General features: G+C 44.3%; 1 protein-coding gene across 13 annotated transcripts in view; it reads right to left on the minus strand.

Moving 5' to 3' along the window:
• NRXN3 (neurexin 3) overlaps positions 1-25,864 on the minus strand; it is a 1,235,498-nt gene that overhangs the window by 441,361 nt on the left and 768,273 nt on the right. Inside the window, exon 1 of one of the 13 annotated variants that reach the window (XM_079988537.1) lies at positions 11,153-12,604. The exons of 8 other annotated variants lie outside the window; for them this stretch is intronic. In XM_079988537.1, coding sequence (XP_079844663.1) covers positions 11,153-11,399 — 247 coding nt within the window. In that variant the 5' untranslated portion in view covers positions 11,400-12,604. Of the gene's footprint in view, positions 1-11,152; positions 12,605-25,864 lie in introns of those variants that run through there. 4 more of the 13 variants (XM_079988535.1, XM_079988545.1, XM_079988534.1 and 1 more) reach the window with 4 other exon arrangements.

A 25,864-nucleotide genomic window follows, 5' to 3' on the forward strand; every position in this document is an offset into this window, starting at 1 on the left:
CCTGAGCCACGTGTAGAACTTTTGTATAATCATTAACACAGGTCCACATCTTTCTCGGCAGCAGACATGTGCCTTAAAGTATCATATTTTTGACACAGAATAATAGAATCGAGGGACGCAGGTGGCGCTGTGGGTTAAAGCCTCAGCGCCTAGGACTTGCCGATTGAAAGGTCGGCGGTTCGAATCCCTGCGGCGGGGTGCACTCCCGCTGCTCGGTCCCAGCGCCTGCCAACCTAGCAGTTCAAAAGCACCTCCGGGTGCAAGTAGATAAATAGGGACCGCTTACCAGCGGGAAGGTAAACAGCGTTTCCGTGTGCAGCTCTGGCTCGCCAGATGCAGCTTTGTCACGCTGGCCACGTGACCCGGAAGTGTCTCCGGACAGCGCTGGCCCCTGGCCTCTTAAGTGAGATGGGCGCACAACCCCAGAGTCTGTCAAGACTGGCCCGTACGGGCAGGGGTACCTTTACCTTTACCTTTAATAGAATCGAAGACATGAGTGATCTATATAAGCATTTACGTTCCACAATAAGGTAGCACTGGAAGCATAAAAATCAAGCAATTGTGAAGCCATTTCAGGTATAATAGTCCAATGCATTACTATGGTCTGATCAAAGTCATTTAAATGTCTCTGAGAAATGTATCTGCACAACCTAAAGAGACCTGCCTGTTAGTAAGTCAGATCAGTAGTCCATCTAGTCTAATATTATCTGCTATGGTTGGTAGCAGTTATCCATGTTCTCTTTTTCAACTTTGCAAGCTGGCATCTTGAAATGGATATGACTGAACATCCAAGGTGACTAGGATTTTCTGCATATATTGCATAGGGGGCATTGTCAAAGATGGGGCACCAAGTCTTCAATGAAGCTAGGAAGACAATCTTACTCAGCTACGAATGATCGCCAAAGAAGAAGACCAGTATGAATGAAATTGGTATGATTACCAATATGATACCGGGTGTTTTTTTCCTCTTTTTGTAGTCACACCAGACTGACTGACAATCTCCACAAAGAAAGCCCCCATTTCTGACTTATATTACTATTTGGCCTTTCAGATTGAGATTCATACAAGAATGGAGGAACAGAAAATGCTACAGATAGGGAATCAATGACAACACTTTGTGGGTGCTTTGCTACAAATGCATAATCTAAGAGTTTGTCACAGCTGTAGAATGCATCCAAGAATAATTCTAGAGTAACATCAGGTCAGTACTGAAGTGAGCTGGCCCCATACAAAAGCTGCAGAGCACACGCTTGTGATGTGTCAGTCAACCATTTGTCCATCGTTTTCTTAAGTGCTAGCTTTCACTCACCAACAGAAAAGGAACAGGTGTAGCACCTGTTAGGGTCTGTTTCCTTAAGAATGGCAACGTCAAGTAATAATTTGCACATGTTAATAAACTGCCATTTGAAGGCTTTCATATTCTGCAACTATACACTGAGGTGCCCACTCACAAACAGCCTGCTTTTCACCCTGACCTGTTTATTCAACAGTCTGATGGAGCCTAAACAATTTTAAAAGCTTTTGCCTTCCTTCTCTGTCATCACACACACACACACACACACACACACTGCAAAGACGTCAAACAGTTGCTACGGGCTGGGATTAACCACATGTAGTGTCATACAAATGTTCTGCAGGCCCCTTGCTCCCTGAAAATGGCAACAAGAGCGAGGGAGCAAAGAAACCAAATTAATTAATTCATCATAAAGCAAATGCAAATCTCCTCATTTTATCTGCCAACCAAAGGCATGCATTATTCAACAGCCTAGCGCTGGCAACGAAGACATGCAGAGAAGTTGGGGCTGCCTTTGAGTAAGCAGATGACCCAGCAGGGAGCTAAGCAGTCCTGGTAACTGTTCCAGAGGCAAGAAATCCTCGCTGTATCTGGACACCTAATGGGCCCAACACACTCGTGCTCAATAAATTGCAGGATGGAATTCTCCACTGCTGACAGAAGCTAATGCTGACTGTATATTCTGGGTCAAACAGAATTAAAACTTTCCTCCCTCTGCTTGTCAGAAGGTGAGAGAAGACTTGTTTTGCTTCATGCAAGACATAATTGTCGCTGCAGTTTTTGCATTGTCATAATTCTGTTTCAGCCCAGGTTGGCCTGCCTGCTTTCAGGAGTGTAAACACAGATCAGGAAATCATTCTACACAGGACCTGCTGCTCTGTATAATTCCCTGGCCTTGTTTCAACATGTATAGGTTGCTGCTTAAACTGCAGGAAAGCACCGGCAAGGTGATTTCAGGATTAACTCTGACACTTCTAGCAATGCCAACACAATGCTGATTCCTGCATCACAAACACATTTTGGTTTTTGTATAGGCATTTTCAAACATGGCATACATACACACACACACAGAGAGAGAGAGAGAGAGAGAGAGAGAGAGATTTTCTGTGTGTACAATGGCAAAGCTATTTTGACCAAACACAAGGAAACACATACAAAAAACCCTTCTTGTTTGGCTAGTTTCTGTTGAGAAGAGAATGTGCAAGATTTTGAGCTTTGAAGAAAGTGGTGGGAGGGTTGATGTTAACAGTGGGGATGCAATTTAGAAGCGCGTGCACACACACACACACACTGACCCAGTTTACGCATAACTCTAAGCTAAACCATCACTAAGCATGTATGTGTATGCATATAGATGCTCACATCAAAAATCCTGGCCACTTTGCTCTCCCTGGTCCTGATGCTGTTGTGCTACTTGAAGCTAAGCCACAGTTAGACTTAGCTTTATGTCTGAATCCAGGCTCATAGTTTGTCTCTGCCAGACAAACCAGGAGTGAAATAAACCATGAGCCTGGAATTGGATATAATGCTAAGACAAACCATGGTTTAGCCCTGGATGGCACAGTAACAGCAGAAACCTGCATGTTTGCTCGTTCACACTAAGCCCTGGCATTATGTTGGATCTGGGCCATTGGATTTCAGTTAAAATGTGATCATTTTTTACAACTTTCCCCTGTTATTTGTGTTATACATTATTTAAGCTGATTTTAATATTGGATTTTTACATTGCTATAGCCTGCTCTAGGACCTTATGGTGAAGGGTGGGTTGGAAATCAAATGAACAACAACCTGGTACCATTCAGATGTCATAGGACTCCAACTCCCATCATCCCTGGCTCATAGCCATGCTGGCTGGGGCTGACAGGAGTTGAGTGCAACAACATTTTGAGGACACCAGGCTTGGAAAGGTTGCCTTAGATGAACCTCTGTTTTTGACTTTTAAAAGAAACCTCAGCGAAGATTCTTAAGGTAAAGTATTGAGAGTGGGGCAATTTTATCCTGAACATATCCAAGTATTCTTCTGACTTTCCTGTGAATCTTGCTCCCTAGCCCACAACCTCCAAACCTAAAATGATGTATTTTTGCAGAAGAACAAAAAAGAGAAAAGGTGAATGAGTCATGCTCTCTATTTTTGTAAAATCAGGTTGAAGTTGCAATAGGGAAACTCGTGTCTTCCCTGCCCCCACTTTGCTTGATGAAGCTCTTTGTGGAGGATATGCCCAAATCCTTCCTTTGCATATTACCCCCAAAGTGCAAACAGTGGTAGCATCTGATCCTTCTGTGAAATGTCCCTGGCCTCTCAGGCAAAAAAACCCCAAACAGTTTCTGCAGGAAGGACAACACCCTGAGGAGAAGACACTCAGAAGCTTGACATGATGGATCAAGGTCCCTTACTTGCATCTTTATGTAGTTGGATCACAAAGAGCACACATCACAACCCATTTATTTATGTAGCAATTTTATATGCTGCTCTTCAGACAATAGTCTCTCAGAGCAGCTAACATAAATTTAAAATAATAAAATAACTATAAACCAGTAATCAGTCACATAAAAATAAAACCAGAGTGGCAGAGCACATAACAGACGTATTAAGACAATGCAGGAAAAAACCAAAACTAAATAGCCTGGGCAAATATAAAAGTATCATGTGGTGACAAAAAAAGAATCAGCCTCAGCACCAGGTCAGATTCCTTTGGAGGAACATTTCAGTCTTGGAGTGCCACAACTAAAAAGGTCTAACAGGGGTTCACGATTGACGTATCTAACTACCCATCTGATTAAAACTGTAAGACTCGGCATATGCAAAAAATTTTGTCTGGCACCTAAAAACAAGGCAGAGATGGTGCCAAGCGTACTTCCCTGGGGAGACAATTCTACAAAAGGGGTGCCACTACTGAAAGGCCCATTCTCAGGTCAATTCATTAATATTTGCTGAACACAATAAATCTGTACCTAGCAAATTCATTGATTTTTCTGAGAAAGTCTGTTTGTAGGCGTACAGCAGCAAGCCCAAATTTCACACGCTGGTACTTGTTACGACACCACAGGGAGCTCATAAAGACAGTTGGGCCTGCACTCTGCATCCCATAATAGAAGCTCCCATCACCAATTTCACCACTGTTCACCACCTATCCTGATGTTGGGATTTGCTTTCAAAAAAAAAGTTTTAAGTCCATACAAGAGTACCATTCACATAGTAGAATTAAAACATGGCACAACTGAAGATTAAGTCTAAGGGGTTTTGTTAGACCTTTAAAGTTGTGCTACGTTTTGATGGCAGAACCAATGGTAATGTTTCCTGTGCTACCTGTTTTGAGATGATTTACTGACTATTTTAAAAGTTATCCCTCCCTCAAGCAAGCCTCCAGGATAGGATAGGATAGAAAGGTAAAAGAAACAGCAAATGTATAAGCAGAAATCTGAGGGTGTTTCAGCCACTAAAGACAGTATAGAGGTAGGTGCTCTTAAGACCACTGAAGTCCATTTGAATTAACTTTATCCACTCTTAACTCTGTTCTGATAGTTTTGCTGCTAGCAATGTAAGGGCAGCAGAATTAGATTGTTTGTTTCCTTCTGCAAAGAAGAAATTAAGCCCTGTGTAAACACAGACAGCCTGCTCTTCTCTCTACTTTCTTGAGAAGTGACTCGGCGAAGCTGTCACAGGTCCAACTTTTGAGCATGTTTTTATCGTACAACAAGGGAGGAAACACTGATATAAACCAAGCGTGTGTTTTGATAAGACACCAGCTGTCTTTGTGGTCCCATGTTTCCCTCTGTCTCACTTGTTCACTCCCAAAGACAGTAGACTGCCAGCCTAGCTCTATGTTGAGATTGCAAACAAGTACAGTCTCCGGCTGGTCCAGGGGCTGATATACACTGATAGAACCTCTTGCTTCCCTTACAGCAATAAAGGTGCAGTGAAAATGCACCAAGTTCCTTAGTGGTGCTGTATTCTGTCTGCTTTTGTCTTCTATTGACCTTTCACATAATAGATTGATGAACAGAGTTGAGGGGAAATGAACATGGGGGGGGGGATCAATATCATTCTTCTAATTCAAAAGTATATTCCACCCTACCAATCCCCAACATTCCAAATTATAGATGCTGTTGGGTTTAGGTTTTTTAAGTTTTAAAGTATTGTTTTTAACAAGTTGATATTTATTATTGCCTTGAAATTCATCTTTTGAAAATTCATCTTAAAAAAGACTTTTAAAAATTCAAAAAGGAAATCAAATGATTTTCAAAATTATAGATTCTAGACATGATTACTTTTCTTTTTTATCTAGATGTACAGGAATGGGGACAGAATGAAGACTGGAATGCCCACAGTGCAAGTTAGGAGTGAGAGGAATAAATTAGTTAAATTAACATAGTGGGTGGTTATTCTTCCTCTTCCCTTCCATGTCTTTCCCCCTTTTTCTATCACTTCTCTTAGATTGCAAGCCATGATTTAGAAATATCAATCACCTTGATTTCTTTGGAATAAAGAAGGCATATAAAGGCAATAAACCAGGCATAGGCAACCTTTGGCCCTCCAGATGTTTTGGAATACAATTCCCATCATCTCTGACCACTGGTCCTGTTAGCTAGGGATCATGGGAGTTGTAGGCCAAAACATCTGGAGGGCTGAAGGTTGCCTATGCCTGCAATAAACAGACATTTTTTTAAAAAAACAACCATATTATCTGTGTCTAAAAGATTTTACATTCTTGAGGCCCACGGAACAAAGCTTCCTCAAGGGGTATTTATAACTGCCTGTAATATTACATAGCCTATTATAAGGATAAATGTAAAGTCAACTGGAAATATAAAATAATTTACGGTATTCTTTAAAAGTATGACCAATGTAAGAAAATGCATGAAAAACTATCTGTCCAAAGACCTATTAGATGAAGAATGTAATATTCAACTGAATCATTTGGGCATTGTTCCAACTAAGGAAACCAAAGCAGCAAAAGTTATTTTGAAGAGCTTCCACTGAAATGAATGGGATAGCTGCTTTCAGTGTGACAGTTCGGCTAACTTTTGCAATTAAGATCACAATGGAAGGATTCTTCATGGTAAGATCAGGGGTGGGGGAAGCAGAACATTGCTGGGGAAAAGTAACAGGTAGCCGACACTCAAAGTTAAGGCTTACCAGAGATGTAGAACAGAAGTCAGACATGGGACTATCAGAGCCAGCCCACCCATGAGGCAAGGTGAGGCAACAGGATTCACAGGGGCAGCAGATTCCAATTTCAATCTTCCCCTCCCCACTTGTTCCTGATGTAGATCTTTTGTCAACCCTTCTTCCCTGGCTAAAGGATGTGTGTGCCATTTTGGGGTCTACCTCAAGTGTCAAAATTTCTTGGGCTAGGGACTATAGTTCAAATTGCAAAACAAGACCATGGTTGTAATTGCATACCCAGTTACCTGAGGGTATGCCCCATTGAACCCACTGGGATTTTATTCTGAGTAGGCATCTATAGCATTGCATGGTGAAGGGCATAATTAAGGAAATGATTAGGGACTGTAGAACAAGGTGAGCTGTAGATCAGAAATGCAAAGACTGACTGGCCCCCAGTGAAAAGAAAAGTAAAACCTGAATACTGGCTCTGAATAGGGGAGCAGCATGCTAGAAATGTTTATTCTTAAATAGTTCTGCACTACTTTAATGTGCAAAGTGCAGCTTCGCCACTGCCCCCCCCTTCCTTATCCTCTCTCATTCATCTTCATCCTGACCCACTTTACATCATGGAAGAGTTGGGATTTGTACCCACACTGGCTCACACTCATTCTCAGTAAAAGCCGGCAAGTCTGCCTTGGATGGGAGGGAGATCAGAATGGCAGGTCAAGGCTGAAGCATTCTTAATGATGTTCATTTGCTGCCATCTGAGCAAGGGTGTACGCTCAGGGCAACAAAGCAATGCTCATAATGAGGACAAAGCTTCCCAGGCCTGAGCTGTCAGCTAATGTCTGAAGAAACACAGAAAGGACTACAAGGAAGAGTTCGAGATCAGCAGGAGTGCTTGGGTCATGGCCAAGCCCTCCAACCCTTGCAGAAAAATGAAGAGTGTGATGCGCTGGAAGTCACTTACTACACATAGGGTCTCATTTCATTTACTTCAAAGCAGTGCTTAATTTCTAAGAAGAGGTGGCTAGGTTTGACACCTGCCTAGAACACTATCTGATCTTGAAGTTCTGCCCCTTAACCCCATGTATGTAGGACTAAGCAGTGCTTACTTGGTGGCAAGGAAAAGGTGCTTACCACTTTGTTCTAACTTCTCATATATTTCAGCACCCAGCACTGGACCACAAAGACATGTTCTGGAGCTGAGGCCTGGCACAAACATTCAACAGCCCATTAGGCAGTTTGGGTACCATCTTGCCATCAAAGCGTTCCTCATTTTTAAGGGAATGTCCTTCATTACTCCACAGCATCCTATAGAGCAGGGATGAGGAACCTGTGACCCTCCAGATGTTTCTGGACTACAACTTCTATACAGCACATAATTTTACTTTCAGAGAATACCAAACACAGCTCCATAGCGCCCCCACCTTTCGCTGACAAAAGATCCAATGAATGTGATTCCTTTAGAGGAGAGCTGGGCCTCTCAAGGCTAGCAGGCTAATTTCATGCAGGTGGCAATGAGTGGAGTGGGGGTGGAAGTAAGATTGTCATAAACACACACACACACCCTCTTGATTATCATCACCCCACTCTGTTCTGTCTTATGAAGGAGGTGAGAGAGAAACAGAGAGGAGCAGTGATCAAGATGAGAGTAAGTGGCGTTGGCCCTGCTCTCTCACCACTAGGATGTGACCTCCAAGGATTTGCCTCCTACGGAATGCAGCCTTCAAAGAAAAAGAAAAAAAGGTCCTCTCCTTTCTCTAAAATGTCAAAGCAATCATGTATGCAGGATGATGGGGAACTTGCTACCATGTGCTATGCTGAGTTTACTTCCAATGGGCACCCCAAGCTAGAGAATCAAGTATCTCAAGATACCCCCATAGAAGGTGGGTTCCCTGTGCCTCCTTGGCTTTTAGTCATAGGCAGCGACAGAAAAGTATCTCCCCCCACTTCACCCCATTGCTGGACCCCTGCAGACGGAAAGGCACTTTTCACATACAGTACAAAGGATTGCTAGAGAATGAACTTTAAATTTAAATAAGGGAGCAGTCCTAAAGCACACTTATTTGAAAGTTAACCCCATCAAATGTAATAACAGGACTTACTTCGGAGGAGAGGTTTCTATCCTTATCTAAAATACACCCATTGTTCCTCTTTCAGAAATATGTGGAGCAAAGCTCACTCACCCCCCCCCCCCACATAGGCACTTAACTCTTTCTGTGCCCCCTCCCATTGCTGCCACTTTCTTGTGTACCTCCCTGTTGGATTGCAGGAAGGGGGTGCGAACATCTGTAGGGGGCGCTAAGCGCTAGCAGCAGCCAGAGGAGGGGGAAATGACTTACGCTAAGAAACCAGATTTAACACTCCCTTGGCTGATAGTCAAGGGAAGGCTCGCATTTTTAGAACTTCAGCAGCCCCCTAGATTAACACTTCGCTGCCCGAAAGAAGGCAACAAAACTAAGAAACGCATACAGGAATTTCCATCGACAGCCAGTATTTATTAAAAAATATCTTTATTCAAGGGTGGGGGGCAGGCAGTGGTCGATACTGCACCAGTCAAATTTCCTCTTGGTTCCCCCACTTCCCGCGCGCCCCTCTCTACCTTGTAAGGCTTTCTTCAGGAACCTTTTTTCTTTGTTCTCTATGGCACTATGCGTAACACTCCCCCAACAATCTAGTTCCTATTATTTTCTGTGCGCCTCCCCCCACTCCTCTCAAGGAATCAGTACCCGAGACACAGCAAGAGAAGCCAGGCACCACGACAGAGTGCTTCCATTTAGAAGCCCCGGCGAGCTGCCTGACAACTTCATCAAATAAAATTGAGAGAGGCGGGGCCATTCCGCTGCTGGCAATTTCCAACTTGGATTAAGCTGCACGCCGGAAACCGGGTGGCGGGGGTTGCTTAGGAAAATCTTAAATAAGACTATAGGCTTGGATCGGAGATGTTTGTTAAGGGGCTCTCTCTGCAATCTTATGCACGTTTGTTTAGCAGCAGCAAGCCCCCCCCCCCAACTGCAACGGAACTAACTTCTGAGTAGACACGTTGCACGTGCATGCAATCCTGATGCGTCTCTCCCGCTGGCAAAGGAGCAGCGGGATTGTTTGTGTATGGTGCGCCTCCTCAAAGCTAGTGCGGGTCAGGAGGCAACAAGACTCAGTGCTGTACAGCAGGGCTCGGTTATACGGAAGACGAGCGCCTTTGCGCATATAGACCAACTGCCCACACAGCTCTTGGTTAACACTGACGCAACCCCATCCCCCTATATATTGCGGGGGGGGGGAGGCGCTTCCAGAGCAGCCGGGGCGACTTCTACAATAGGCCTTAAACACCTCTTATTCTCAGATCAGAAATTCTGGCGGGGGGGGGGGGGAGAGAACAATCAAAATCAAATTGCCCCCCCGCGCCGCCACTCCTGAAAGGAATGAAACTCTGCTGGCGAGGGGAGCCCAGAGGAAACGAAGGATTGCCCTTCCACGCCTCCGATCAAGCCACTGGCCCACCTAGTCCAGCATCCTGTTCTCCAGGATGTGTCCAGCCAGATGCTTCGAGGACCTGGAAAGAAGGGCATTCTCCCCCTCGCGATTCCCAGCGACGGTATGGGCGCTGGCGCTAAAGGAAGTGCATCTGCCGAGAGGTTGTCCCACCCGCTCTTGGTTCTAATAGTGCTTCCTCGAACCCTGCTTCCCAGATCCGTACTGCCGAGAAAAGGGGCGCGCGGCACAGTCCCTCTCTGGGTGTTCCCCGCCCCTTTTGTGGGACGGGAGAAGCGGGGAGAATCTTCCGCGTGGGGCCAGAGTCTCACAGTTAGGGAAAACGAGAGAAATAAATTGGGGGGGGGAGGAGGCAGCCTTTCCCCAATTACATTTCATGTTAGGAACGAACGTGTGGAAACGCTTCTGTCCCTCATCATCTGCAAGTTTCCACACACACCCTCCCACCTCCAATGAGGCTGACGAGGAACGCAGCGCCCCATAGGGAGCCGCTGACGACCCGGTTCTTCTCCGCTCCTCCGGCCATAGCAGAAGAGGCTTCTAGTAAATGAGTGAGGGGTGGTGGGGGGGGGAACCTCTCAGGTTTCACCGGCTCCGAAGTCTGCCGCCAGGGTCAGACGAAGCGCGCGCAGGAGGCAGCCTCTCTCGGAAGGATCCCCCTCGCCGTCCGCTGCTCCCGCCTCCCGTTCCCGACATCGCTGCGCCGCGCGCGCACGCGGAGCGCCGGGGAGAAAAGAGAAGCCCCTCTTTGCTTTTCAAACCCCTCGTTCCCGCCCAGGCCGGCTCCCGGTCGTCAAGCCCTCAGAAGAGCCGCTGCTTCTATCCTGGCGCCTTTCCAACGGCGGCGGAAACAACAACAAACCACCACAACAACACAACAAAAGCCCTGAGGCGGGAAAGTCCCTTCTGGGTTTCTCTCCCTTCCCCCCACCCCGCTGACGGGAGAGGCAAAAGGGTGGGAGAGGCACAATCACGCGCGGCCGGAGAAGGAGGGAGACGGACTGAGGCGTTTCGCTCGAAGGAGCTTTTTTTTTTTTTCCGCGGGGAAACTTCTCGCCTTTTTCCCCCTTTTCTTTTTCCCCCTCCTGAGCAGAGAATTGATCTATGGGAAAGGGAGGGGTGGGGGACGGACGGAAGGAAGGGAGGGAGAGCCACGGAGCTTCTCGGTCGGAGCCATGGACTTCCCGCTTCGCCTCGCCCGCCGCCGTCCTCCTCAGGCTACTCCGAAAGGGAAAGGGAAATGAAGCAGAACCCACCGTGTCCTCCTCGCAGGGAGACGGGGGAGCGGTAGATAGAGATAGGCACGGAGTGGTGCTTGCTGCTGCCATGGAAATGGTGCTCTTGCTGAGCCTGCGAGGCGGACGACGAGGAAGAGGACGCAGGCAAATCCACGCTGGAGGAACTCCACACCGAGCTGAGGATCCATCCCCAAAAGAGGGAGCACATCCACAGGGTCCAGGCGGGACAGCCTCCCGGTGCTGTTCTCAGATCAACGCACCGCATGTTCGAGGCGCAGGGCGAAAGAAGGGGGGGGGATATCTATTATAGATAAGCCTACGAGGGACCAAGCAGTTCGAATTCCAGCCGGGGAAAGAGAGTATGGTTCATGATGCCAGGGGCCCCATCCTACCCAGCTGCGGAGGAGAGCGAGGGGGGAAAAGAGTCGCTTCCGAAGTGGGAGTGTGTATGCTATTGGGGGGGGGATGGGTGCGGAAAGGGTTAAGCAGCCAACCAACGCAAGAGCGAGCAATTCAAGCTAGATCCTCCCCGGAGCCGGTTCTCTCTCTCTCTTTTTATTCTGCCAGGTTCCCCTTAGACGTACCAAGCTTCCAGAGGAGATCCGTGGAGCCACGCATAGCAGGGAGAGAAGGATCTCCCCCGCCCCCCCTTCTTTCACCTGTCAGGTTTCTCCTCCAAGCTCACAGGATCCTCAAGGATTTCCCCCTGCCCATATCCCCCTTTCTCTCACTTTTAGCTGGAGAGAAGAGGATTCACAAGCGGGGGTCAAATAGCCAGAGACCCCAGAAAGGTTATTAAGTATGTTGTTGTTGTTGTTGTTTGCTTGTTTATCCCAATTCCAAGTTCTTGGCTTTGTTTGGTCTGGCTGCTTCTCCACTGGCAAATGTTGCACTGCAGAATGGCTTGGGCTTCTCTCCTTCACACATGCATACGCGCCTGGGCACACGAGCACACACATGCACCCCTCCAAAAGAAGAAGAAAGAGGAGGAGGAGGAAAAACTGGATCCGCGTTCTCCTCGAATCCAGGCAACTTGGGAGCTGAGAGCTGGTTGACAACACCTCGTGTTCTGGAGGAGAAAGGCTTGCCAGATCTTCCCGTGTTAACAGAAGAGGAGAGGAGAAAAAACTGAAGAAGCAAAGGTAAAAGAGAGGGAGAGAGAGGAAAGTCTAGAATCCACAAGAGAGATAGAAACTGAGCTCCCCCTCCTTAATTTCTTTTTTTAAAACAAAACAAAAAAAAAGATGGAACGGGATGCTCAGGGCGAGCTCACTTAAAGTGAAGGCAACTAGGAAGCTCAGGTGAAGTGAAGCAAAGACTTAGGGAGCCAAATTCACAAATGAGCGAGCCGCATGCAAATTGGATCACTCCAGAGAGCGAATCAGTGCAGCCCAAACACCCTGCAGAGGGACTGGCTGGTTCCTGGGAAAGGAGGGGCTGAAGTAGGAACCTGCAGTCCCACCTCCTCCATTCATATTATACTGTGTATACTCATAAAGCAACACACACACACACAGATTATCTCCCTTTCCCTATAGTGTTACTTTGAATGGTAGAGCTTAAATGAAAGGGAAAGTAGCAAGGAAGGTAATCAAACCCATTAGTCACATCCAGCTTCAGAAAGGTTATTGTAATAATAAATTATCATCAACAGTAATCAATACACATAAAAAAATTAACGGTGGCTGGAAGATTCCCCTCCTGAGCTATGTACTACACATGATTCCCCACCCCTTTCATACCTGAAATGCAATAAAAGAGAGCAGCTGATACAACCTGCCTCTGTCTAATTTCCAGTGCATCTGACACCTATGCCTTGAGGTTGGCAGAGGGAGAGAAATCTGTGTGTATATAGTAAACTTTACTAAATAAAAGCCTAAAAGGGGATAGGATAAAGTGAGTTTTAGAGGTATTGAGTATTTCTCTCTATCTTTCCCCCCCCTCTCTCTCTCACTGCATTACTTTGTAGGAATCCCCCTCTGTACCAAAATAATATATTCTAATAACTGAGCTTCTGACTTTAGGATGGGAAAACTAGCCTCTGCAGGCAGAGAAACCCCTTCTTCAGAATGCACGCACAGGACAACAAGCTGATCTACTATCTCAGAACCCCAAAGGACATATTGGCTCCATTCCAGTTCCATCCCAAACCCTTTTTCAAATGGCTTTCTGAAATGTAATTACAGTTTTATTGTTGCTAGCCCCAAAGGAGAAGGGGAAACAAAAGATGCATCTTTATTTAGACAGGGAGACAGAGTTAAAAGCAGGAAGACAGGAGGGGAGGCTAAATACTGGCAGAAATTTGGTGGGGTGGGGAGGGAGAGGATGCTGCTTATTTCAAGAGTACCATGCCAGCAATAATAATCATACATTTTTATTTATACCCTGTCAATATGGCTAGGTTGCCCCAGCCACCCTGGGCGGCTTCCAACACATATAAAAATAATAATCTGATTCAATATAAAAAGTCACAATAACTTTAAAATAAATGTGTATCAAATAAAGCAATATTAAACTATCCAATAGCAAGAAGAAGCATCAGCATCTCTGCTCTTAATACACAAATTTATGACTAAAGAAGTGGAGTTTTTGTACCTGGGCCTCCTTGATTTGCTTAATGCCAGCTGTGAGGTTATGGGCAACAGGAGGAGAGGCTCACAGCCAAGTAGTGTGGCTGTCTGTGATACAGACTTTTTTTAAGGTGGGGCTTTTGAACTGGATCTCAACAGAGGATGTGCTGAACATCACAGCAAAGAGAACCTTGGGAATGTGAGCAAGGCAATCTAAGCTCTTTGCCAGACCAAAAAGGGAAAGAAATGAATGATCCCTGTACCAGAATGTACTAGGAGTTCAAAAAAGCTTGTCATAATGCAACTTGGTATTGCAAGTGGGCAAGGGAGCCAAAAAACAACCAGGCACCAGTAGTTATGGGAAGTAAATTGGGGAAATGGGCTCTTGTGGCTCTGTTAGCAGAGTCAAATAAAAATACTTTGTTGCATCAATTAGGAGAGCCAAACTTTGTGATTGTTTGTTTGTTTGTTTATGGCACTGCTTCCTTGCATTTTAACATCCATGGCACAATGAGAAATTCACCAGATGAAGGTTTCCCTTGTGCGTGGGGTCATGCAGAGATGGAAAAAGCACCAGTTGTCGAATTTCTGCTTTTCACCCTAGTTGTTAATGTGTCATTTTTAATGTTGCCATTTTATTCTGCTCTGCTGCAATTTGATTTTATGGTGCGTGGTTTTGTTTTATTGTATTATTTTGTAAGCCACTCTGAGATCCTTGGCTAAAGACTGGCTAATAAATTGCTTAACACGTAAAATTATATAATGGCACAGAAACTCTGCAAGAGAAAAAAATACGGCAATTCTACTTAGCTGGTCTGTGGGCTCAGTGACTTGAATGAACCTTTTAGGGACGTTTGACTTTTCTATAATTATATTTACAGGATTATTATTTTTTTAAGTTCATATGCCACCCTTCCTCTTAGGCAGGGATGGCAAACTTGTGGTCCTTCAGATATTGTTGCATTACAACTCCCATAATTCCTGGCTGCTCAGCATGCTGGGTTGGGGGTGGATGGGAGCTGTAGTCCTATATCTGGACTGTCACAGGTGACCCATCGCTGACCAAAGAAATTGAGAGTAACATGCCTAGAACCTTCCCCTTTTATCCTTACAGCAACCCTGCAAGGCTAAGATTAGGCTAAGACAGAGTGACTTGCAGAAGGTCATACAATGAACTTGGTGGCTGAGCACTAAACAAAATGTGATTGACAGGACATCACTTCTTTTGTAGATTTTCTATAGGACAATGGCTTAATTTAGACTAGAGCTGCAGTGTTTAGAGAATGTGTTTGTTTCATTCTCTCCCTTGCACTATTTTCTCAGAGTTGCCAGTTGTTCCATGTGGCAGACCAATCATATAGGTTGTGTATGTGCCCCAAATACCGGAGGCAATACCAGCTCTGAGGGGTAATTTTGTAATATCCCTCACCATTTATGTTGCCCTCTTTCAGTCAATGTAGGCTCTACTACAAGTTATAGCCGTTCTGCAAAGGAAAAATGGTCCATATGACATCATGGTGACAGGTGGGTCTGCCCACCTGTCAAAGTGGCCAATGGGAGGGTGGACAAAAATTAGCATGAGGGAAATGGTTCCTTATCCAGCTTCTTGGCTCTGATCCAAAATATGTCTCTGAGTGGTTGTATCCTATTTGCCCTTAAAACCAACCAACCAACCAACCAACCAACCAACCAACCAACCGGACATTTAGCCATGGATCTCACATCATACCATCTAGTTGCAACCCAAGTGGTGATTTAAGCCTGAGTTTTCTTCAAATGTAGGACTACAACTCCCATCATACCTGACCATTGGATATGCTGGCTGAGGCTGCTGGGAATTGTAGTCCAAAAAACACCATGTTGGCTACTCCTGCAACCAATACATAACACAGGAATAAATTATTTAAGTTTGAGAAATGATTCAGTGATGTGACTGAGCTAATAGGTGAGAACAAATGCCTAATATAATGTAATGTAATACAATATATGCACCTTAACAGCTATGTGCCACACAGTAATTGTATTAAAAAGCACATAAACCGTGCCTGCAAGCTACCAATCTAAGATATATAAGAAAAGGAAGAGGCTATCTGGTATCTTGTATCTACTTTAATTAGGAGACTGGAGAAACAAAGAAGGCTTGGAACTGTTGGGGAAGCAAAACCAGAATAATAAAATCTGAGCTCAGTTGCTTTCTTCCAACTTCACCTGCTAATGCTAAAAGGAAAAAAAGCACAAGGCACCCACCTCTTCGCTCTCTTACCCCCAAAGCTAGCACCCCCAACTATCTGTTGCAGCCCCTCCTCATCCTCATGAAATGATTCAGTCAGGTTCATGAGCATCAGATGCTGGCTGTGTTGTGACAAGTGGCAGTATATAATGCAGAAGGTATTCTTGACCCATTGTCAAAAGAAGCCCTATTTCTTATACACAGCTTTTTTAAAAAAAAAGACCTGCACCAATGATATTTCCTTTTTAAAAATAAAAATAAAAATGGGGGGCCCCACCTTTTCATGAGTGACTTTGCTCCCTTAACTGAGTACTGTAGTAAGAAATAAAAGGAGGTAATAAAACATACTATGTTACAATGTGCCCGATTGATTCTTTGAATAACAAAGAAATCTAGCTGATGGGATCATTAGAGCCCGTAAAACGTGAAAGCAGCCCAATCCTGCCCATGTTTACTATGAGGTATGCCCATTTGCAGGCGATCTTCCTTAAATTCACCTGATGAAGTGGACTGTAGTTCACAGAACTCTATGCCATAATATATTTGTTAGTAAGCAAGGTGTCACAAGAATCTGTTGCTTTTGCTGCAACAGACAAGCATGGCTACCCCTCTGAAAATGGCCACTTATTTCAGGGGCCTTGCTTCCAAATAAGTGGACATGTGTCTGTAGCTTATGGCTTCCCCTCCTGACTTTGAATTCCCCACCTGCATTCCAGCTATGCTGCCCACAGTGAAATATATTGTAACATTTGCATTCATCCAGATCATACTCCCAAATGTGTGCTAAAAGCAAACACATTAAGATGTATCATACTGACATACTATGAGACTGAACAATAGACTCCAGTCTACGCTGCTTGTAAATTGAAATCTGGCCTGGTGTCTGCTTTGTGCTTGCGCTCTCTCTCTCTCTCCCTGTGTGTGTGTGTGTGTGTGTGTGTGTCTGTGTGTCTGTGTGTTTGTGTGATGCAGGTATAGGATGGAAAGTTAGTATCCATAGAGTATCTGGAAAGAGTTAATCATTCCTGCATCACTCATTTGAGAAATCTGGAAGTTGGTGGTGGTGGTGGATAAGGGGAGGGGGGCTCTATCCAACAAGATAATGAGCATTTGGGATGAAAGAAGTTGCTGCTGACTCCATTCTGATCATTGTATGACTGTCCTTCCTCCAAGACATAATGAAAAGGAAGCTCCTCGACTCTTAGTGCTGCATTTCAGAGATTGAGAATACTATACTGTAAACTTGCAGGTGTGCATTGTAATCCTGCCTTAGGTAGACTTTTGTCATTTCCTCTTTTCCACCCTAAACCTCTCCAAAATTAAATTAAAGTACAATTTAACACATACATTTATAAGTTTGCATTTCAAAAGAAGGCTCCCGGTGAGAGACAATCTGCCTTTCTTTCTATGGGATGCTCAAAAGAAGCTCAAGAGACTTGTGTCACAGAAACCTTAGCATCTCACTTAGTGCAAATGTTTTTATGGAAGCCCCCAAACCTGGCTCACAACATCAATTTCCATCTCTCCCACCACAAGCTTTCAAATGGCAGTTGTGAATTGCTGGGGAATTGCTACCTCCTCTCACTATAAGCACCATTATGTGAGTGCTATTTAGATGGAACAGAGGCAGTTGCTTTAGCCCGTTTCAGTTTATTGGTCCATGTGGCTAAGCATTGTCTAGCATGACTTGAAGCAGTTCTCCTGGGTGTCAGATAGGAATCTGTTTGAGCCCTACCTAGATGTTGTGGGTTGAAACTGGAACTTCTGCAGACAAGACATGTATTCTACAATTAAGTTATGGCTCTTCCCCTAGCTATAAATGGTTTGTACATGTAGCATCACTATGGGCTGTGATGAAGTCCATTGTCCTATTCCTTTTTTCTTTTTTTTTTTTTTGGATACAGTTTATTAATTTTATAATAACAAAAAATAAATAAACATCATAATCAAAATTTTAACTCATACATCTTAATTGACTTCCCTCCACTCCCCGTCCTGGTTCCATTATTTTACACTTATTCATACATGTCCATAGAATCTTATATCTTAACAGTCCAAATTTTGAAACCTTAATCATTTTGTTACAAGTGCATTGGTAGTTCAGTGGTAGAATTCTCACCTGCCTGCCTTTGTCTTATTCCTATGAGTTTGTGTGTGTGAGAGAGAGACACAGAGAGAGTGACAAAATGGTAGTAATGGGGGGGGGGGAGAGAGAATCTCCACAAGGATCCTGATCTGGATCAGGACCCCCTACCTGGCACTTATACTTCACTAGTTCAACCATAGTCTGGATCCATAATTATTTTAAAAGTGTATTTCTTTTCAAAAATAAGGTTTTCAGAGGATGAGCGTTCCTGGCTTTCACCACTCAAGTGCATAACACCCATCCAGCTCCTTAAAACTTGACCATACTTCAAATGTCCCAACATTTCAGAATTTCTTTTTTAACCTTTTAGTTTCTTCAAGGGCTGTGCATGCTTCCTCTCCAGCACCAGAGCATTCAGTACTCTGCATGCAATGAGCTTATCTTCCATCACAAGATTTGTTTCCCCAGCCGCAAGGCCATATGCCCATTTCCATTGTCAAAGTGTAGAAGATTTGCTACTGGTACTAGTAGGCCACATCAAGCATGGGAATTAGTTACTTAGATAGTAATTTGTTAGTCTCAGCTTTCAAAAGTCATAAATGGTAACCTTTTTTGGAAATTAAAAAAAAAACTCAGAAAAAGCATGCTGTTATGAACCTTATACTATTAGTTGCAGTTATACTAAATAGTTCTGCAGTTAATCTAGTCCTGGCAGAAGCTCATGTGGCCTTAATGCTTTGGCTTTTCTTAAGAGTGCCTGGCCTGGTCAGCCACGAAACGGTGTATGAGTGAAAATAGGAAAAGGGGCTCTGATTTTGATGATGACTATGTACAAATAAAAATGTTTATAAAAAATAAATTGGAACCAAAAGTGTGAGGCAGGCTATAAATACATCAAGGCATTTCTGGTGACACCATAAAGCACTGGAACTTCACTCTGCCTTTGTTTATTGGATGTCACTGGCTTTATTTACTGCTCTGTAATTCATGGGTGAATCATATATTTAGCAGCACCATCACGTCAAGAAAAGGCATGATTTCAAGTGTGTTTTCCCCTCTTGGGTACAGCAGACAGTGTTTATGCAGTGCTGTTCAAAGGGATTTCCTCTTAAAGTTTGTGTGTGTGTGTGTGAGTGTGTGTGTAAAGGTGAGTGAGTGAGTGAGTGTACAGGTCTGCCATATTAAGAAAAAAAAATCACTGTAAAATAAGTCCATTCTACTGAGGATGTTCTTTCATGCTTCTCTCTTGCACTATTTCCTAATGACAAAGATGTCCTGCAAACGGTGGAAGTGTGTGTGGGAAAGGTGACCATAAAAATGTGCTGAGCTGAGTGTGTGTGCGCACACTCGTTTAAACTTTCCATTTATTTTTCTTGGCTAGCTTTGTTCTACCTTTCTCGCTGTTGGCACATGCTTTCTCTAGAGCAGCTACCTTGCCCCCTTGGCAGGGTTCCTGTGTCTTGTCTGCCTGCAGGTCAGGCAAAAATCCAACAGCGGCTGCTTTCCTTGCCTCTGCAATTGTACTGTGGAGAGGCAGCTGTCATGATGAGACTGGGGGAAGGCTGTGTCCTGATTGGTTTATTGGCTGCTGGTGTCACAGTGGTCCCAACATTCCAACAGAGAGGAGATGGGCAAAAAAACCCCACTGGTCTGTTGGCTGCTGCTATCACAATGGTCCTTAATTCTGCCTTGAGAATGATAATATTTACAGCTGTTCCTTGAGGCTCGAGACAATGTTGGGGGAGGGTTGTCCTCATAGTTGAAAGGGTTTACAGCAGACTTCTCTAGCCTGGTTTTCTCCAGACATTTCGGACTACAGGTCCCATCCTAGGATCCTCTTACCTATGGGATCGCATCTCCTGGTATGCCCCACGGAGGACCTTAAGGTCCATATATAGCAACACCCTAGAGGTCCCAGGCCCTAAGGAAGTTAGATTAGCCTCAACCAGAGCCAGGGCCTTCTCAACACTGGCTCCGGCCTGGTGGAATGCTCTGTCTCTTGAGACCAGGGCCCTGTGAGATCTGATCTCTTTCCGCAGGGCCTGTAAGACAGAGTTGTTCCACCTGGCCTTTGGCTCAGAATCAGTTTGATTCCCTCCCCCTTTTTCTTTTTCCTTTCTCCTCCTATGATGACTTTGCTCCCTAATTGTTTTAATGTTATATCTTAATCTTTTAAATTGTATTTTAATCAACTTGTTTTTATTATTGGTTGTTAGCTGCCCTGAGCCCGGTCTTGGCTGGGGAGGGCGGGGTATAAATAATAAATTATTATTATTATTATTATTATTATTATTATTATTATTATTATTATCCCTTGACTATGTCTGTGCCTCGCTCTACACATTTGCACAATTTTGCCCTCACACTCATGACAACTGCTTTTGTCTTGAAGGAAGAGGAAGTGCTGGCAGCCTGTAGCTGTTTTGTGGCTCACTGGAGAACTTCAGTCCCTTAGGGCTTGTCAACCTGGCACCTTCCATGACAGTGTTGACCATTCATTGTACAGAATTAACATTTATGTCATGGTTTCTCACACACTGGAAACCAGAACTAGAGAAAAGGGGTCACTCGTTCAGATATAGCAATTAACAGAACTTCGTTTTAATTTGTAATGGGGAGAGAACTTTAAAAAATGTTTTGCATATAAGTTCATAAAAATTTGATCTGATGGAGCAAAATAAAATAGGGGGGAACTGGTCATTTAAGTTAGGGCTGAGCCACATCTTTCCCAGGTTTGCTTTTTGCCTCAAAAAGGCAATTCTGGAGAGGTTTCCCAACAACTAAATCCAAATTTTATTATGATTGTTCAAAGTTAAATTTTCCCTGACCTTTTGAAACTGTGTGGTGCCACTTTCGTTCTCAATCTCTTTCCTCCTTGAAGGATTTTAGCCGATCAGCAATTTCAGCCAATCACAAATCAATACTGGATCCGTAAATTAAGTATTCAGATGTGTCTATTGTTGATTCCATTAATGACAAATTAAGCTCATTTTCATTGAAAGTCAATGCCGTCTATGCCCCCCAGGGCACAAGACTCGACAATGTGTATGTAGGTCCTAGACTGCCCAGACAACAAGACCTCCCTTAGTCTTGCTGATGAGGTCCAAAGGAAAGCAGAGCTATACATTTGGTACCAGCTTGGCTCAGGAGCTGCCAGAAGGAGGTACACAAATTCCATCAAACTGCCCAAGGGACTCCACTGCTTGGAGTAAGCATTCCTTCAAGGAAGATCATAAGAATTTGGTCTGCTGTATCAGACCAAATTCCAGTCCTGCATCCTGTTTGCTCAATGTTCAACCACCTGCCCCTTGGGAAGCTCACTAGCAGAATAGCAGGGCTCTAGCACTCTCCCACTTGGCCCAAAGCAAATGGCATTCAGCCTCTGACCCTGGATGTAGGATAATGCCACCTCAACTAGCAGGCATTCATTCTGATGGTTCCCTCATTGCAAGAAGTGAGGTTACAGCAGGCATAGGCAAACTCCGGCCCTCCAGGTTTTGGGACTACAGTTCCCATCATCCCTGACCACTGGTCCTGTGAGCTAGGGATGATGGGAATTGTAGTCCCAAACATCTAGAGGGTTGGAGTTTGCCTATGCCTGGGTTACAGGGAACCAGGCAGAGGGCCTTCTCGGTAGTGGTGTCCACCCTGTGGAATGCCCTCCCATCAGATGTCAAGGAAATAAACAACTCTCTGACTTTTAGAAGACATCTGAAGGCAGCCCTGTTTAGGGAAGTGTTTGATGAATTTATCGTGTTTTTAATATTCTATTGGGAGCCGCCCAGAGTGGCTGGGGAAACCCAGCCAAATGGGCGGGATATAAATAAATTATTATTATTATTATTATTATTATTATTATTATTAATTACTTTATGCACCATGGCTTTATCCAATCTAAGGTAGAATATCTCAGTGCAGATTATCCTTCTGGAAAGCCTGAATAACCAAAGCCTAGACCTTTTTCTGCCCATCCATTTTTCCAGATTCACTAAGTTTAAAGCAGGTGCGTGCGTGCTTGTTGTCATTTATGATGGTGGTGGTGGTGGTGGTGTGGATATAAGGTCCCCCCGCCCTCCCCAAAGCGAATGCTTCTCTCTTCTGACAAATCTGTCTCAGAGTGACAGCATCTCCACTGGGAACATCTCACACATTGAGAAAACCAGCTGTATCAACAAGAAAACCGACAGACACCTAAACCTCAGGCCAGGGAACAAGTCTTTTAAATGCTCGGCAGCTGAGAAAATTGGTAAGCAGAAACGGGGGATGGGTAGGAATAACAACTCCCCTGAAAATCTGTAAAACAACAGGCAAGACTGAACTGTTCCTAATGCAGGTGCAGTATAGACATATTAAATGGTGTGGACAAATGCTCCGGTGACTGTTCATAGCTCCAAGGAAAGTTATGTAGTGCATGAGGTTTAAAGTAGGCCTACATATGCTCACAGTCACACTCCTTTGCTTATATATCCGTTCAGGCACAAAAGCTCCTCTAGGTGCTTATCTCCGCCACTGTCAACCGGAGATGTTGACAAAAGCAAACAAGAAAAGGCAAGAAGAAAGCAAGCTCAGAGGCAGCTGGCTTGGAAAGTATCTAATTTGATGCCATTCCCTTTCAACTTGCATTCTGTTGAAAAAAATAAAGGCCTTTGCACTCACAGAACTCCCTTGATTTTCATCTTTGCTTCTAATGAATACTGAATATATAGATTGATCTATCTATCTATCTATCTATCTATCTATCTATCTATCTATAATATATAGACGCCACTCTCCTCTTCCTTACCCATCCAGGCCTCCACTTTCCCAGTTTTGCTGCTCAATATCCTTCAGCAAGAGCTGCCAAAGATGGGACCCACCCAGGGTCATTTACATGCCCAACATGTTTTCCAATTGCGGTGCTATGTTCCCAAGTTACCCATACTGACATAATCTCATCACAGCTTGATTATGAGCGTAACGCGGGTGGCGCTGTGGGTTAAACCACAGAGCCTAGGACCTGCCGATCAGAAGGTCGGTGGTTAGAATCCCCATGACAGGGTGAGCTCCTGTTATTCAGTCCCTGCTCCTGCCAACCTAGCAGTTCGAAAGCACGTCAAAGTGCAAGTAGATAAATAGGTACAGTTCCGGCGGGAAGGTAAATGGCGTTTCCGTGCGCTGCTCTGGTTCGCCAGAATTGACTTAGTCATGCTGGCCACATAACCCGAAGCTGTACGCCGGCTCCCTCAGCCAATAAAGCGAGATGAGTGCCACAACCTCAGAGTCGGTCACGACTGGACCTAATGGTCAGGGGTCCCTTTACCTTTACCTTAAGCATGAACCAATTCAATGCCCATGATATACCAGTTGATTGATACCAAATAAGATCACATCACATCAGTATGGTTGTCTGAATAGAGTCAGAATTTCATTTCATTTTTGCAAACTTCTAGTCCTCATGGTTACTGGATGAAAATTGATGAAATTAGGATAGGTTCTGAAATACAGTATCTTTCAGGGACTTTTCAGATGTCAGGGGGTTAAAAATATCTACATTTAGAATGGGCCTCAGTACCACCAACACTACCACCCTCAGCATTTCTCTTTATATGGCCCTTAGTTCATTGGTAATGATATTTATTACCTCCATATCTTCATCTCTTGGTCAGTTTTTAATCCAGCTCATGATTTTCCAATTCTCACCCTCTAAATAATGCAACCAAAGAAATTGTAGAAATTGTATTATGCAGTAATCTAATTTGGCACGCCAGCCTTAGAATAACACAATTTGGGTATTTGGGATGTAACATTCCAACTTTTCTTGCCTACGCTGAAGAGAGATTGTGAATATTTTCTTTAGATGTAGAATTCATGCATTAATAGTGTATGAAATTATAATATGGCCAGTTGCAAAGAAACACAAACAGGAGTGGACATCAAATGAGGACCTCGGCTGCACAAAGATTATTATACATAGTCATCACTTTTTAAATGGCTGCTCAGAGATGTATTCTGCTTCTTTCCTTCCAAGGAAATGAAGATCTGTCCCTCCCAAAGGGCTCTAGTTAGCAGGGTGTGCAAATTTAGTTATATTGACTCAGTAAAATTAGTGGGACTCTCTAATTTAATTGAGACATGTTCAGACAAAGCTGGCTGCTTCTCCAGAAACACCAGGAGTCCGTTGTGCATCTGTCATCAAAGCTAGAATGGACTGTAATAATTAGCATTTATACAGCACTTTAAAATGTTACAGAGTGTTTCACATATATTGTCTTAGTAGTTCTGAGTCTGTCAGCAGCTCTGTATGGTAGGAGGGCAGTGCTGGGGGTGGGGGTGGTTAAGGCTCAGGGGGCATAGCTTGCAAAAAGACATTTAATGAGCAAGGCCTAGGCCCTGGTTTGTTCAGAAACCCATTGGACTGTGGTCACATTTGCATGAAGTCTTTAAAGCACTGTGGTACCACTTGGAACAGCCATGCCTTTCCCCAAAGAATTCTGGGAACCACAGTTTGTTTAGGGGGCTGAGAGCTGTTAGGAGATCCCCTCTTCCCTTCCCAGGGGTGCAGTTCCCAGAGTTCCCTATGAAGAGGGACAGATACCACTCTGAGGGAAATAGGGATCTCTTAACAACTCTCAGCACTGCTAACTACAGCTCCTTGAATTCTTTGGGGAAAGCCGTGCCTGTTCAAAGTGGTATCATTGAGCTTGAATGTATGGCGCTAATGCAATGGGGTGTGTGAATGTGCTCAGGAGGTACCATAGCTCACTGTTAGAACCCATACTTCGTATGCAGGAGGCTTTGGTTTCCATTCTTGGTCTCTCCAGGTAAGAGAATCAGGCAGCAGGTGACGGGGTGACCTCTACCCAGGGCTTTCTTTCAGTGAGTACTCAAGGGTACGCAATACCAGCACCTCTTTTTGTTGTTAAAAAGTGAGGCACTTATTGCAACAACTTCATGGTGACTACTGGCACCTATTTTTCTAGGGGAGGGGAGCACTGCATCTACCTGAGATACCAGAGAACTGCCAGAAGTCAGAGTAGATATTATTGGGCCAGACAGATGAATAGTGGGACTACAAGACAATTTTCCACATTCATACCAGTGTGCCCCTTCCGGCACACCGTTTGTGAGTTGCTGCCTTGGTGAGTGCAGTGGATATGATGATATGAGGGAAGAGGTACAGCTCATTGGGAAACTAATTACCGATTGTCTGCCACCAGTATTTGTAAATAACAAGCTAAGCTTTACAGTGACTGTAAGATCGCCTGGCCTCGATTACAGGCCCATATTTGCATCTATTATGCATCTATTTTCCCACAGATTAATGTGTCCCATTAAGAGTGATCAGGGGATGGCAGGATCATTATCTGTCCTCATTAGTGGGGGTGGGGGAAGCCTTGGACTCAATTAACATGATTCTTCATCTTCTTCCAAGGCCCCTTTCAGGTTGCTAGACCACTCAGCTAATATCAATGGGCCAAAGTATTTGGCGTGTGCATGTAAATGGGAGGCTGTGTGGGCACTCATGGCAAAGACATCAAACAAGCCTCACATTTTATTTTCTTTCACTCTTCAGAGCCTGTAGAGTAGAGTGGGAAGGTGCCAAATCCCGTTTTAGCTTCTGTAAGAGCATCTAAATGTCAACAAAGAGCCTTGTTAACTGCTATCCTTTCCAAATGTTCCTGTTTCTAAAAATGATTGCTCTCCCCTCCTTTTCTTAAAGTTGCTTTCTCCTACTATCGCCTACCCTCTCCCCACCTATCTGTGCAGATCCTAAGGAGCTGATTTAATGATCTGCTGCTATAGCAGCTTCTGCTTTTAGACTGCAAACAGAAGAAGAGTAGTTATAAATGTGTGGCACTCTTCTA

Source organism: Podarcis cretensis (genome assembly GCF_951804945.1).
Source record: "Podarcis cretensis genome assembly, chromosome: 1".
In the NCBI taxonomy this organism is placed as follows: domain Eukaryota; kingdom Metazoa; phylum Chordata; class Lepidosauria; order Squamata; family Lacertidae; genus Podarcis; species Podarcis cretensis.